General features: G+C 33.7%; 1 protein-coding gene across 3 annotated transcripts in view; it reads right to left on the bottom strand.

The window, feature by feature from the left end:
* The window catches only part of KIF18A (kinesin family member 18A), an 85,118-nt gene that overhangs the window by 64,845 nt on the left and 4,483 nt on the right, over nt 1-15,790 (bottom strand). For all 3 annotated transcript variants that reach the window (XM_001089262.4, XM_077964819.1, XM_028833549.2), the window contains exons 2-6: nt 9,597-9,967; nt 6,839-6,996; nt 3,909-4,013; nt 3,169-3,279; nt 1,069-1,266 (exon numbers count right to left, since the gene is read on the bottom strand). In XM_001089262.4, the coding sequence (XP_001089262.3) occupies nt 1,069-1,266; nt 3,169-3,279; nt 3,909-4,013; nt 6,839-6,996; nt 9,597-9,921 (897 nt within the window). In that variant the 5' untranslated portion in view covers nt 9,922-9,967. The remainder of the gene's footprint in view (nt 1-1,068; nt 1,267-3,168; nt 3,280-3,908; nt 4,014-6,838; nt 6,997-9,596; nt 9,968-15,790) is intronic.

The following is a 15,790-nucleotide window of genomic DNA, read 5'->3' as shown; positions in this document are numbered from 1 at the left end:
CATTTTCTTTATCCAGTCTATCACTGATGGGCATTTGGGTTGGTTTCAAGTCTTTGCTACTGTGAATAGTGCTGCAATAAACATAGGTGTGCATGTGTCTTTCTAGTAATGATATATAATCCTTTGGGCATATACCCAATAATGGGATGGCTGGGTCAAATGGTATTTCTAGTTCTAGATCCTTGAGGAATCGCCACACTGTCTTCCACAGTGGTTGAACTAGTTTACAGTCCCACCAATAGTGTAAAAGTGTTCCTACTTCTCCACATCCTCTCCAGCATCTGTTGTTTCCTGACTTTTTAATGATCGCCATTCTAACTGGCATGAGATAGTATCTCACTGTGGTTTTGATTTGTATTTCTGTAATGACCAGTGATGAGCTTTTTGAACAGTTTAACAAGCTAAAGCTTTTGAGGATGGTTTAACTTAAATTGCCATATTATAACTTTTAGAAAGGATGTCATTTTTACAAATATCTATGTTGTGTGTTCTAGGTAAGCACTTCTGGCATATGGCATATGTAAACTATTTTTAAATATGCCCAAAAGCATCTAGTAAACATTATCTTATTAGGTGATTTCATGAAGTTTTATAACTTAAACTCCTCTTTAAAAAAAAAAAAAATCAACACCCTTTAATACTTAACCCTATTTTATATTATATAAAATACCAAACAACAGAATTTAGTTTGTCTAAAATATGGTTAGTTTGTCTTCATGCCAATTTAATTATCATGTTTGCTGTGTAGTGATCATTAAATGATCACTTTAAAAACCAAGTTCAAAGTAAGTGATGAGAATGTACCATAAAATATTAACTATCAATCTGGTATTCATTACTTTCTATTTAACCAATTCTGATTATAAAAGTGGAAATTAAAAAAGAAATAAAATCAGTTTTTTTAATACACTAGGTTTTCTGAGGTCTTTGATCTATATATTAACATTACTGATATACTCTTGAAATGTAATATATACCAGATGTTTAAAACAAAATCATATTAAATAGTATCTTTCTTATCTATTTCAATATTTCAAACTATTTAACAAATAGACATATAATGCCTACCTTTGAATCTGCTAAGGCATTGATGACATTCCCAAGAGCTAAAAGGGATCTATTAATATTCGTGCCTTCTACAAATCGGGTCCCCTTAGCACCGGTAGTACTTGCTCGCTCAGATCCTGCCAGGTCAATGAGTGACATCTTGGCAATACGGACATTTTGATTGATACTTGCTGTTTTGTCTTGTTGTCGCAAATAAATCTTTTTGAAATTACAAAATAGAAAAAAATGAGGATAAGATTTAACAAAACTAAAAGGGAAATATATATTTTAATAGAGCACAAAATCAAAATCATTTTCATTTTAAAAAACAACTGAACAAGGTACAATCTAATTGATACTTAAGAGCACTAGAAGTAATCACTATAGCTGAGAAAAATACAAAAATGAAAAGACTTTCTATATGTGTACCAGAGGAAAAATAACTCTTGACCTGACAGAGGAGCAAAACTTCCATTTGTATTCTGGTACCCCTTGAACCAGAACATGGAATTATCAGAGGTGATGGTTAGAAACATAGGTTCTATAGAAATAACATTCCTAAGAAAAAACCAAAGCTACTAGTCAGAATGCCTTGCATTTATCCGGAGATTACCCCTCAAGACAAGTTGAATTTGCATCTTGATCCAAACTGAAGAGTACATTTATTCTAATACCTCAAACTTGTATATGTCTTAATAATTAAAATATTATATATAAAAAAAGCAGTACAGTCTTGCATCACTTAACAACAGAGCTATGTTCTGAGAAATGCACTGTTAGGTGATTTCCTCATTGTGAAAATATCATAAATCAAATACAAGAGAAAATGATGAAATCAACAGACATGGTAAACAGAAAGTAGCAGACTGCTTTTGGGGTAATAAGTAGGCGCACACTCTAAAATAATAATAAAAAGTAAATACATAAACCAGTAACACAGTCATTTATTACCAAGTCTTATGTACTGTACATAATTGTATGTACTATATTTTCATATGACTGGCAGTGCAGGTTCATTTACACCAACATCACCACAAACATTTGAGTAATGTGGTACGCCACGACATTATGATGAGTATGACATCACTAGATGAATAGGAACTTTTCAGCTCTGTTGTAATCTTATGGGACCACTGTTGTATATGTAGACTGTTGTCGACTGAAATGTCGTTACATGGCACATGACTACAGTAAAGTCTACTTGTCATTTTCAACTGCCTAGTAAAGCATAATTTATTCAAATATTTTAAGCTACTCTGTAAGAATTATCTGAACTACATTAGGTGGCAAACAAAAGATAAGGAAGGTAAGATATTACTTAATTATAAAGCCCATTTATTAAATGTTTTTATAAAGTAGGATCTAAGATATTTCAGAGACATCTCAGTTTCACAGAGAAATATTTCTCTCAAGACTATTAATAGTCGAAGAGTTAGTGGTAAGAACAAAAAAGATAAATGAAATTTTTGTTGACTAGGGACTATATGAATGGTTTGATTGCTTTCAATATGAATTCTTTCAACTATAACAATTTCTTTCTTATAAGATGAATCTCAGATGGCATAATACTAAAAGAAGCTTTATATTATCATTTGGATATTAACAGGACTAGAAACTATAAGAAATAATAGCTATTAACCTATGCTTTAGGTCTTTCTGGAATTGTATTCCTAAGAGGTACTGTGCCAACTGAATCATACTTCCTTAAGGAATGCAATTATTTACATAGTCCTTACGGTGAAATCTTTTAAAGATGAATCAGTATATTCCCAAATTATTAGTTCTATAAGTCTAGATTTATAGAGATAAATTTTACTGTGAATATAAGATTATCTATTGGAAAGATTAAATATTTTCAGCAAAAACAAAACAACTTTTATTACTACAATTTTATCCTCCTGTATGTTTACAAAGGTAGAAATTTTCTATTTTTGTTTTAAACATCTCAATTATAAATATTCTTGGTGACAGAAACTTCTCAAAGCTACAAAGTAAGAAAAGTACTGACAAGTGAAGTCTACAGACAGATTTTTTTTCACATATATGAAAATGATCATTCATGAATTTAGCTTCATTTATTTTAAATTCAATTTTAAGAGTGATAGTCTAGTGGCCTCTTACTTGGAAAACAGCATGAGAACGAGAAGATGTGGCATTCATATCAGTGGGATGTTGTGTCCTGTTTTTGTTTCCATTATCCAATAAATGTAAAATTTCTTCTGAGGATTTCGGCTGGAGAAGTTTAAGCAGAAGAAAAATTTAAAAATCAGCAATATATCTTTAAATTTTTCAATAAATGTTCAGAAACAAAAATATTTAAAGGTGAAAGAAAATGTTTTCTATAAATTCAATCCTATTAAATACTGACTGTGTCTCATCTGCTTAGTATTGTGTGTGTTTATATGAAGAATAAAAGATAAAATCTAGTTTCTCAGGAGCAGAGTCTAGTCTCTATGTTAAATAGAATAATATGACATTAAATGTTCAAGCAGATTTTTGTAAGAAAAGCTCACTCATTGGGGGCCAGGGCGGGCAGATTGCTTGAGCCCTGGAGTTTGAGACAGGCCTGAACAACATGGTGAAATCCCGTTTTCTACCAAAAATACAAAAATTAGCCAGTCTCATAGCCCGGTCACAAAATACATACATACATACATACATACATACATACATACATATGTAGATTAAAATTTAAAAATGAAATTTAAAAAATGTTTTTAAAAAGCTCACTCAGTATTGTAAAACAAAATAACACTAAAAATATACCCTAATCATTTAAATTCTGCACATCATTAGTGATGAAAATGGCTTAATAGTCACATTTGCTATTCTAACAGGGAAAAAGATGTTTATATACATACCTGGTGTAAAGTAAGTCCATGAACGACTACCCCTTTTTGGGTATCTTCCCGGACAGCAAGTGGCCCTGAATTTACTAAGAGGTCACGAATCTGTTCATTATATACCTTAAAATAAAAAGAACTGCTTTAGTATTGATGTAAGAAAAAAAAAAAAGGTGATTACATCACACATACATTGCTGATTTAAAATTATTAGAATTTTATCCTAAAGACAAGCAGCACCTCACTTTTATTCACCTCATACCTTCAATCTCATGTTGCCATTAATTTTCTATCATTACAGAAAATTGAAGAGTTTGAAGGTTTGAAATTGAAACTTAAAGTTGGAGTCATTATACCCTCACTCATAATTTCTGCCTTGATGACTATGGCGAAACACAGATAAGTAAGATAGCTGAAGTGCATTTTCTTATTTTCAGGAAATATAAGGAACACACGGCATTGAGAAATTCTGGGAAACTGAAATGCAGGTTGTATGAAGATGGCATGGTTCTTACCGTGGAAAATATTTGTTATTTCACAATGTCCAAGTAGTCTAAACTTTTTAAATTTTGAAGCTTAAATGTTACAGAAAACCCACACTCAAGGACAGGTGGCATTTGTTTCAATTATCCTTCAATTACATTAATTTTGACATAATTATTAATAATAAATTTCAAAAGGAGACCCATTTGAATGATGAGGGAACTAAGGTTCTGAGAGGTTAAATGATTTGTCCATGGTCATAAAGGTATTAGCAGAGTAGGAACTGGAGCCTAGACAGCTTCACTCTATTGCATCATACTGAATACACATCTGTATTTTATATCTCTGGTCATTTTTTAAAAAGTAATTTTTATAAGTAACACACATTTCTATGTAGTACTATTGGCCTGATTTTATGAATTTATGAAAGGTATAAAGTTTATTACTTGCTAACCAAATGAGAATTACAACTATTACTGACAAGATTTAAGAAAAAAAATAACAAAATTTAGTCTCTAAAAAACTATTTGGTGTTATTTCCTTCTGTGTTCTAATAAGTAGCTCATAGTGATAATTCATTGCTGGTACAATTCTTTACAAGGAATGATAGGTATTAGAATGTGATAAACCCTTAAAGTAGTAAAATGATAATATGAAGAAATATTTCTTAATCATATCTTTTTGATGAGCAGCACTTTTCTATTGCTTCCCCTTATCCACTTCAATCATACCAAATCAATAATTAGAATAATTGCCCTCAAGCTGGTCTATGTATGAGGCTCACTTGGGAGCATTTTAAAAACAGAGATGCCTCAGCCACACCCCAGATCTACTAAATTAAAATAGCCAAAATGTGAGGCCTAGGCCTATTTTTAAAAAGATCTATAGGCAATTCTGGTGCATAGCTTGAGTAGAAAACCACATTATACACTGCCTTATCATTAATAATATGAAAGCAGATTAAAAGAAAAAATAAAAATTGTGAAAACAACCAAACTTCAAAATCGTCCCAGTTATAAAAAGGATCTAAGGAAGAAATAATGAATGCTGGCACCCTCTTTTCCTAATTTGAGTTCAGAAAAATTCTTTTCACACTTAACCAAAGAAAATGAGTTTTACTTCTTTTTTATCTGTAAGTTCTAATGAAGAAATTTTTAGCAACATACATGATTTTAATCAATCTTTGGATGATATTCTCAGTAGGGACCAAACTACAAGATGTTAATAACAGAGAAAATTTCTGGCACCAGAAATAAATAGGCAGTGAAATCAGGATTTTTATGTTTCTGTACTGGTTTCTGAAACACTATTAGAATGCAAAGTTAGAGTGTCTGCCACTTAGTTACCATTTGTGGACTATTAAGAGGGTAGAAGACCTCAAAGAATGATGGGGTATTTCAAAAGGACACAAGAGACAACATGAAGAAGCCTCAACTAACCAAATCTCACACAATTTGAACATACAAAAAATGATTACAGAAAGGGATTATAATATATTGAATAAAGTAAAAATGAAGGAGGCTGATAAAATAAGGGGAAAACTCTTCCTTATAGTAGAAAGTCAATAAAGAAACGTACAAGAAATGATGGAATTTAAAAATCACCACTATCTACCATCATACTAGTAACTGATTCAGTCACCAATCATCAGTGGATGCTAATACCAATACATAAAAGTTTGAGGAGTAAGGAATATTTACATTGTCTACATACATAGCACTTACTAATTGTAAATGGCAAAACGGTATCTTCGAAGTGGAGAAACTACAGACATCAGCATAATAAAACTGATCAAAGTTAACATTCCCAGTATGGGGACTAATCAATGGCTTAAGCCTTTTGTGATGCAGTAAGAAGTCGACATCACTTTGCTTGTGTTACTCTCAGTGCATAATCTGAATCTAATCATGACAAATCCAAACTGAGGAATTTTATGGCTGTGTCATAAAAGACAAAACATTACAGATTAAGGAGACTAAAGAGATACAACAACTGAATACAATTTTCTTTTACAATAAACGGTATTAATGAAATAACTAGCAAAATCTCACTAAGATCTAAAGGTAATTATATTGTATCATTGCTAATTTCCTGATTTTGGTACCTATTTAGCAGTTATTTAAAAAAAGTCCTGTTTTTACAAGTCTGCAACCTAGCTCAGAAAGAATGAAATGTATACACACACATAGAAAGCAAATGCAGTAAAATGTTAACATATGGGGGATCTGTGTGAAGGGTATCTGGAAGTTCTTTATACTATTGTTACAACTTCTCTAAGTCTGAAATTTTGCCAAAAAAAAAAAAAAAAAAAAACTTAACAGAAAAAGATGCATAACAAATATTCAAGACAAAGAATTTTAATGATTTTGTATATTCACCAGAAAACTCTTATGAAATAAAATCATTTGAATGAATCATGTCAATGACTTCTCAAAACTATTGATTAATCTAAATTGCCAACTTACCTCCAGATATGAAACTGCAGTACTACATGTTTTCTCTTCTTTAATCTCATCCATGCATTTGTAAAGGTGTAACATTGTTAGATACATCACTCCAGGTTCATCAGCTGATCCTAGCATAGTGTGGGTCTTCCCAGCGCCAGTGGCACCATAGGCAAGTACTGAGTTTTTAAGAAAGGAATCAAAACTCTATGTTATGACATATAACACTATTATATCTACTATCTAGTGGATAGTTCCATCCGGATATCCTGAACAGTATCTTTAAACCCTACAAATCCAAAATTATAGTCTTATCCTCAAAACCTGTGAATCTTACCAGAAATCTACTCTTACTCCTATATTCTTTATTCTGATAAATGGTATCACTACCCCCGGCCCCCCACTCCAACAACTACTCTTTCAAAGCAATCTTAAAATCTCCCTACAGATTAGTCTTCATCTTCCATCTTCTTTATCCTTTGCAACTTGTAGTCATCTTTATGAAAAAAAAATTGGAATACAATAAACCTTCTTAATTGTTCCAGGTTTGTGTAAGTTCAGATTCCTCACTTTGGAATATTATAAAGCACTCAGAGGGTGCCTGCTTATTTTGCCAGTCTACTGCTTCCTTGCTGTGATCTAGGGATACTTAATTATTCAAAATTCTCAGCATTTGCTGCTCCTTTCTACTCTGCTGTTTTTGTTCTGAGGAGTCCCTCTACTTGATCCAGCTGGAAAACTTCCACCTGCTTCTAAATGCTCAGCACAAATATCATTTTTCTCTGCTTTCCCTCATTGTTCTAGGCAGACACATCCACTTTCACTTCAGTCCTCAGTATATGCTCCATATCCACATCCCGCTCTTCTGGCATGTATCACACTGTATTTCCAATTAAGTGCTCCACCAAGGCAGAGGCCATGTATCCTTGGCACCTAACAAATAGCTTGCCACAAAGCAGAGACTCGAATAAATACCAGATATATGCCATTTATAAGATTCCTTTTTATGTTTTAGGTGAATTACTTTGTTTCCAAGATTCTAATCAGTACAAGAAAGTCATGTGTTTCTTCAAATGTATAAAAAATCCACTCTGTGGGTCAGGCTTGGTGGCTCATCCCTACAAGCCCAGTACTTTGGACAGCTAAGGTCCAAAGGATTGCTTGAGCCCAGGAGTTTGAGACCAGCCTGAGCAACACAGTGAGACCTTGTATCCACAAAAATTTTCAAAAAATTAGCTGAGGGCCGTGGCTCATTCCTATAGTCCAGCTATTCAGGAGGCTGAGATGGGAGGATTGCTTAAGTCCAGCAGGTTGAGGCTGCAGTGAGCTATGATTGCACCAGCGCACTCCAGCCTGGGCAACAGAGCAAGACTCCGTCAAAAAGAAAAGAGAAAAATCCACTTTGTGAATTACATATGGTAAACACCCAATACAATAATCAGTTAAGGCAATAACTTCTCATATCATTACTGGTTGAAAATATTTTTATAAATTCAATCTGTCTGCTAAACCAAATGTTAACAAACCACAAAAATACTTTTCAGTAGGAATTAACATGGTGTACGTTTTACTTTGTTCTATTTTATGTAAGTTAGTATATAAGGAAGCTTTAAGACAGCATATTCTTAAGCTGTCTTAAAGGCAGGGTAAGAATATAAAGCAAGCCAAAAAGAAACCAAAAATTCAATAGTAGTTTGATAGAGTTTACTTTTTTTCTTGAGTTATGAAATTTTCAAAATCTCTAGAGACATATGAAGTTTCATGAATGAGGAAAAGAATATCTTCTTAAAAATGGGAATCACAGCAGTACCAATCAATAAACCACATTCCATCCTTACTTGACCAAGAGGGTATGTCTTCCATGATAAAACTGAAAGGAATCGGGAAAAGACAGTGAAACATGTTATAGTTGTGAGCTGTCTTGGGGAAAATGTCACTAGTAATTACAAAAATCAGATATTAATAATGGTGTTTAGTGCCTGGTAAGCATTGAGTAACTGGCCATTTTGCATCTTGGGTATCTCTCTTTCTCTCTCTTTTTTTTAAGGAAATCAACGTGGCTTTCTTGAAAGGTGGAAAAAAGCATTAAAGATGCTTCTTGCGCTAACGATGGGCTAAAGGGTATGAGATAATTAACATGGGATCTTAACACTTTTACCTCCTTTCCAATTTTTATTTTAGGTTCGGGGGTACAATGCAGGTTTGTTACATGGGTAAATTGCATGCTGCAGGGTTTAGTGTACAGATTTTTTCATCACTCAGATAAGGAGTGTAGTACTCCATAGGTTGTTTTTTGATCTTTAGTCTCCTCTTATCCTTTACCAACTTAAAACATTTTTATTTCAGTGTGCCATGAAGAAAAACTGCTGCAAAGAAACTGTCAAATGTTCAGAAATGTCTGACTACTCTCCGGGAATAGATAATTACACAGGTAAGCTGTAGGAAAAGTTATAAATACAAATTATCAGAAAACTGATGTTAATTGCAATAAGCATATGGTTTAATAACATATGCTTATTAAACTGAAAGGACAGATGTCTATAGGGGCCACAGTAAGGCCCTGCAAGAGAAAGGTTCACAAATGATATATAAGTTATATATGATAACTAAAATTTCAAAGAAAGTCTATATTTACAGTTCAAGTCTATTGAATTTCTTAAGAATTTTTTGTATACAAGCACCTTAAATTTGATTATATTTAGAAGGTTCAAGTAGATGTCTCTCCTAATGTACAAGTGAAATCAGATAGAGAAATTAAATCCCAAACTGGAACAAATACCTGTGCAATTATATCCATTCAAAAAACTACGAAGAATTGGCTTAGTAGTGTGTTCAAAAACTTCTGACTGAGTTGACGTTTCATCAAAAACAGCATCAAATACAAATTTAAGATCTTTATTTTGTCTCTTTATAACATTTTGATTTGTAGTTTTCTTTCCATGGAAAAAACTGACTTCTTCTTGTTTGGGATCAAAAACTAGGATATGTTTATCCACAACATGAACCACTTTATGAAATCCAGCTGCCTTTTCTTTAGTGTTTTCTGGACGTACACGAACTACTACTTTCATATGGTGGCATAGGTCTTCCTCAGTGACAGACATTGTTGATTATCTTGATTCCTATCTGTATAAATGCTTGAATACTTCTCTGAAATTAAAAAAGAAAATAAAGTTTTAATATCAGTTTTACTTTCATGCAAAGCAACTGGCATGTAGTATTCATTCAAAAAAGATGTTAATAATTCTGTTTCACTCACTTGGTAAACACTGGGGGAAAAATATGTATATATACACACACATAAACACACACAACACACATACACATATATGCACACATACACACATATGCACTTGACTACCCTAAAACAAACAATTAAATGGCACATACATATACAAAACTATGATAAAAATCTCTTTACCTGAAATATTAGTAAGATATTTGACTTAAACTCAAATACTACAGCTGAACCATATATAATCACAGATATGCTATCCTAAAACACAGATTTGATTTTCACAAGCCCTCCAGCACTATTTTAGCTTAGGTCATTGGAATGAATAGAAAGGGATCTCTCAGAACCATATCAAGGTATGATTGGAGAGCCTTAGCTTGTGAACTATTTTTAGTAAAAGTGATCTTGGCTGCAAGCCCCTTGGCAATGGAAAGTGATACATCCAGGCTGGTCTCTACCTGTATCTCAGAGGCCCATAGGGTTAATAATAGTTCCAAGGATGCATTCAACTAGCTAGTTCAGGTCTGAAGGTGAAAAAGATGGCATAGACTCCTTGGTGTATTCAGAGACCTAGTCTCTGAATATAGATCCTAGTCTCTGCTTTCTAACTGTGTGCAAGTTTAAGGAATCAATGACAGCAGGTTTAAAAATTATGGTCTAATTTTATGACTGCTTCACATGCAAAGAAGAAAAGTAAACAAAGTAACAAAGATCAACAATTTGGAAGTCTCAACTATCCAGAAAATAATCTAGAATCTGAAGACCCAAAAACCAAAACAAACAAACAAACAAACAAAAAACCACACACAAAAAAACCCAAAACAAAGCAAAACACCCCAAAACAACAAGATCTGTTTAAGGACCAAAAGGAGGTGAGAGACTTAGGACGATCCTGCAATCCCACTTCTGAGTATATATCCAAAAGCATGAAAATCAGTATGTTAAAGAGATACTTGCCCTGCCATGTTCGCTACAACATTATTCTCAATAACTAAGATATATAAACAATCTAAGTGCCTATCGACAGATGAATAGATTGAAAAAATGTGGTGTATGCACTCAATGGAATACTATTCAGCCTTAAAAAAGAATAAAATTCTGTCATTTGTGACAACATGAATGAATCTAGAGGGCATTATGCTAAGTAAAATAAGCCAGGCACAAAAAGACAAATGTCACATGATCTCACTTATATGCAGAATCTAAAAATATGAATTCAGAGAAGTAGAGTAATGGTTATCAGTGGCTGAGGAGGGTGGAGTGGGTGTTAAAAGGGGAAATGTTGGTCAAAGGGTACAAAGTTTCAGTTATACAAGAGGAATAGTTTTGGTCATCACAGTAAGGTGACCATGGTTAATTGCTAAGAGTACATTTTAAATGTTCTGACAACAAAAAAATGGTATGTGAGGTGATGGATATGTTAATTAGCCTGATATGCTCATTCTAATATGTACACATGTATCAAAACATTACAGTGCATCCTATAAACTTACACATTTTTGTCATTTATAAATTAAAACAAAAGAGACAAAAATAATAAATTCACCCAAAACAACATTTGAGTAAGGACTTGAAGGAGGTGAGGGAGTTAGTCATACAGATATTGTAGGAAGCGTTTCCCCATAGAGAGAAAGACCCAGGGTGCTACTTTATATGTTGGCAAGAATGGAGTGAGCAAAGGCGAGTGTAGTAAGACATGAGATGAGAAATGGAGGCCATTAACAGAACTTTGGCTTGTATCTGGGTAAGACAAAGAACCACTGGAAGTCGTTTTGAGCACAGGAGTGACATAACCTATCACTCTCACTGCTATGTAGATAATATAATAGACTAGCCTATTGAAGTAATGTAGACAAGAGACAACTCTGTCAGCTCAGAATAGGGTAGTGGCAGCAGAGGTGGTAAGTGGTCAGATTGTGGGTGTATTCTGAGGGTAAAGGTGACAGAATTGACTGATAGGTAGACGTAGAGTGAAAGAGAAAGACAGGATTGAAGAATAACTACAAGGTTTTTGGCCTGAGTATTAGAAGGATAAAGTAGTCACCAACTGAGATGGAAATAAGAAGCAGGGCTTTTTTTGGCAGGGCAGGGGGTGGTGGGAGGCAGGGTCAGATCAGGGGTTCAGGTTTGGATAGCTTAAGTCTCAGAGTTTTGACAGACATCCAGGTGGAAATGTCAGGGCAGGTGGACGTCAAGAAAATAAGAAAATAAAGGCTATCTTCAGTCTTAATGCAGTATTAAGCTTTAAAAACTTTTGAGAAATCCTAAATCAAGGAGGAAAACAGCAATCTATTGTGTTAAATACTGCTAATAGGTCAAGTACTTACTGAGAATAAACCATGGGATTTAGTAACACAGAGGCCATTGAGAAAAGCAATTTTGGGGCAGTGGTGGGGAAAAATCCTGAAAGAAGATTCAGAGACAAAGGATATGGAAAGGACTGTTCCAAAGGGAGGAGAAAAATGGTGTGAGTGAAGGGGGTGTGTGTGTCAAAAGATGTTTTGTTTGTATTTTTTTAAATGGGAGAAATAGCAATATTAAAGCTGAAATATGTCACAAAACCACTTAACCATATACTTTTGGACAGAATTCAAATAGGGACAGAATTCAAAGGAATCTAAAAGCAGCAGATGCTAGACATATCTTTGCCTTTTTCGGACTCTGTCTTTAGCCAAAAATAGAATACTGAAAAGGAAGGGATGGTCATTTGGATTCTAACAGTCAGGTCCCAGGTGAATTACTACTTGTTCTTCATCCCTGAGCTTTTGTTGAGCCAAGTCTCACAAAGCACCTACACCTCACTTTTATGACCTTGGACAAATTACTTAACCCCATAAGTCTCAGGTTTCTATTTGTATAAAAGAGATGATAATACTTCAACGTTTGTTGCAAAGGCTAACAGAGATAAGTATTAAGGTATTCAGTAAATATCAATTCTCTTATCTGCCCCCTTCCTGCTTCTTCTTGCCAAAGAGACTGGGTTCATCTTTGAGTTTTTCTCAATGGGCTTATGACTATCACTTTGGGTAGGCCAATTCTTCCTTGTTTAGAACTGCCCTGTTATAGGGCATTTAGAACTGCTATGTTAGAGGATGTTTAGCATTTCTCTCCCCTGTCTACTAAAGGCCAGCAGTGTCCCATATTCCTGTGATACCAGAAACTATCTCCTACACACATTTCTAAAAGCTTTTAGAAATATTCAACAATATTTTAACTTTAATAGATATACTATTTTTAAATGATAGATTAAATATACATAAATAAAAGTGTTAACAAAGTAAACATAAAATATTAAGTGATTATTTCAAAATAAACCTTAGCATCTCAAGGCTGGAGGATATCCCTCCCTGATTAATTAGTAAATTAATTCATGACAACTATTACATGTTGGAGACAGGCAGCCTAGGTTAAAATCCCAGCTCTATGATGTACTGACTGTGATAGTGGATAAGTTACTTAACCTCCTTGTGGGCTCAGCTTCTCCATCTGTAAAGTAAGACTAACAACAGTACCTACCCTATAAAGTTGTAAAGATTACACACTTAGAACAATACTTTGTACAGAGTATGAACTACAAGTGTTTGCTATTATTATTTACAGTGTAGTGAGGGAAACAGCTATTAATAAAATAAATACTGACACAAACATGTAAAGGTATAACTGTGACAAGTGCTATTATAGGGAAAAGGTTAACAGTGCTTTATAAGACTATAATGAGGGGATTATTTAAGTAACATTCCAGGGAGAAATATTGGACAATTACCTAAAGGAGTGAGGACTAAGCTGTGATTTTTTATTTCGCCCAAACTCCTACCTAAGGGGTCTGGAGAGTCACACCCTATAAATAATGGATTTTCATCAGATGCATTTTATTTGACTCTGTATATTGTGACTTGCTTTTCAATCTGACTCTGGCATAACATTTTCAGACAAGGAAAAAATATTTAACCCCCAAAATGTATTTACTTGCCATGCCTTGAAATTGCCCTCACAGTCTCTTGTGGGAAAAATCCACATTCCATAGAGAATCCCCTTCCTTCTTTGTTTTCCTCTTTTCTTTGCAGATCCAGTAGATAATCAACTAAAAGCCAGGCACCCTTTTAGCTCTGAGGAGAAACATTTTACAACATGCTCTCTGAAGTTTGCTGAGAGCTTCATCTGCAAAATAAAACTTGGGTCTCCACAATTATCTTTAACCTGAATATTCCTTTCTATCAATCCCAGGTCTTTAGACAAACTCAACCAATTGTCAACCAGAAAATGTTTAAATTTACCTATAGCCTGGAAGCCCCTGCTTTGAGTTGTCCCGCCTTTCTGACTCAAACCAATGTATTTCTTAAATGTATTTGATTGACGTCTCATGCCTCTCTAAAATATATAAAACCATGCTGTACCCCGACCACCTTGCACACATGCTCTTAGGACCTCCTGAGGACTGTGTCATGGGCCATGGTCACTCATATTTGGCTCAGAATAAATCTTTTCAAATATTTTACAGAGTTTGACTCTTTTAGTCAACAGAGTTTAAGTATAATGTCAAATATAAGTTTGTTTCACAACTAGTTGCATATTTTAACAAAGACATTGATGTTAATTTTTAAAGTATCATGTATTTCCCTACCTTTTAAAAACAAATAAGTGGATAGAATTTTCTTAATAAAAATGCCTAGGGTCAACAGAATCATCAAATGTAAAAATTAATCTATGTTCAAATATACTTACATCTACAGGAATTAATGAGATCGTTCCTATATTATTATGTGGTGCCTTCTTTGTTTTCTAGGATGGCTAAAAGAAATGAGCATTTAGTTGATTCTGAATAAGGCACACAGAAAGTAAATTCTTTAACCATGTTTAATATGAAGCAGCAAAAGAAAAGCCTAAATATTGTTATCTGCGCAAGAATATGTGGATTCACAAATTCTTTTCAGACAGCTGTTCAGAAGATAGTATTATAGCCTCTGATCAGTTTTGCCACATCTACTCCTAAGTGGTATTTCTTGAACAGAATCAAAAGAGCAAACTGGTAGGATTTCATTGGTGGAACTAAAACATGAAAGACAAATACTTCCAACATCATCGTTCATTATAATCAGGTTGAGCATTCCAAATCTGAAAATCCAAAATCTAAAACTTTGTGAGTACCAACATGACACTCAAAGGAAATGCTCACTAGAGTATTTTGGATTTTCAGATTAGAGATCCTCAACCAGTAAGCACAATGCAAAAAAAAAAAAAAAAAAAAAAAATTCCAAAATTCAAAAAATCTTCTGTTACCAAACATTTTATATAATAGATACTAAACCTGAAGAAGAATATTTGTCTAGTCTAGAGAGAGTAGCATATCAAAAAAGAGGAATGAAGGGGCTAAGGAAGGGGCTTCACTTGCCAATGTATAAAACAAAAGTGTTAGATTATATGATATGGAAGGTCTTTTTCTAGCTCCAAAATTTTATGATTATTATGCATGATTAGAAAAGGGTACAAGAGAATGATAAGACGTGACAGTTAATAGACTTTTACTTTATATCCCTATTCTCTCGTAGAGAGTCTAGTATATAGTAAATTTTCAAATATACCAATTAATGAATTAATAAACTATAAAAAGTGCTCACAGACCCCAAAAAGCAATTTACTCATTTAGAGTAGAGGGAAACAGAAATCGTATATCTCCAAGAGAAACAACATATTAGAGTACAGTAGTTGACAACAACAGGCAATCACAATGAGAATCCTGA

This window comes from Macaca mulatta, chromosome 14 (assembly GCF_049350105.2).
Source record: "Macaca mulatta isolate MMU2019108-1 chromosome 14, T2T-MMU8v2.0, whole genome shotgun sequence".
NCBI lineage: Eukaryota > Metazoa > Chordata > Mammalia > Primates > Cercopithecidae > Macaca > Macaca mulatta.
The sequence above is the reverse complement of the archived record's forward strand: the minus strand, read 5'-3'. Positions and strand labels throughout refer to the sequence as shown.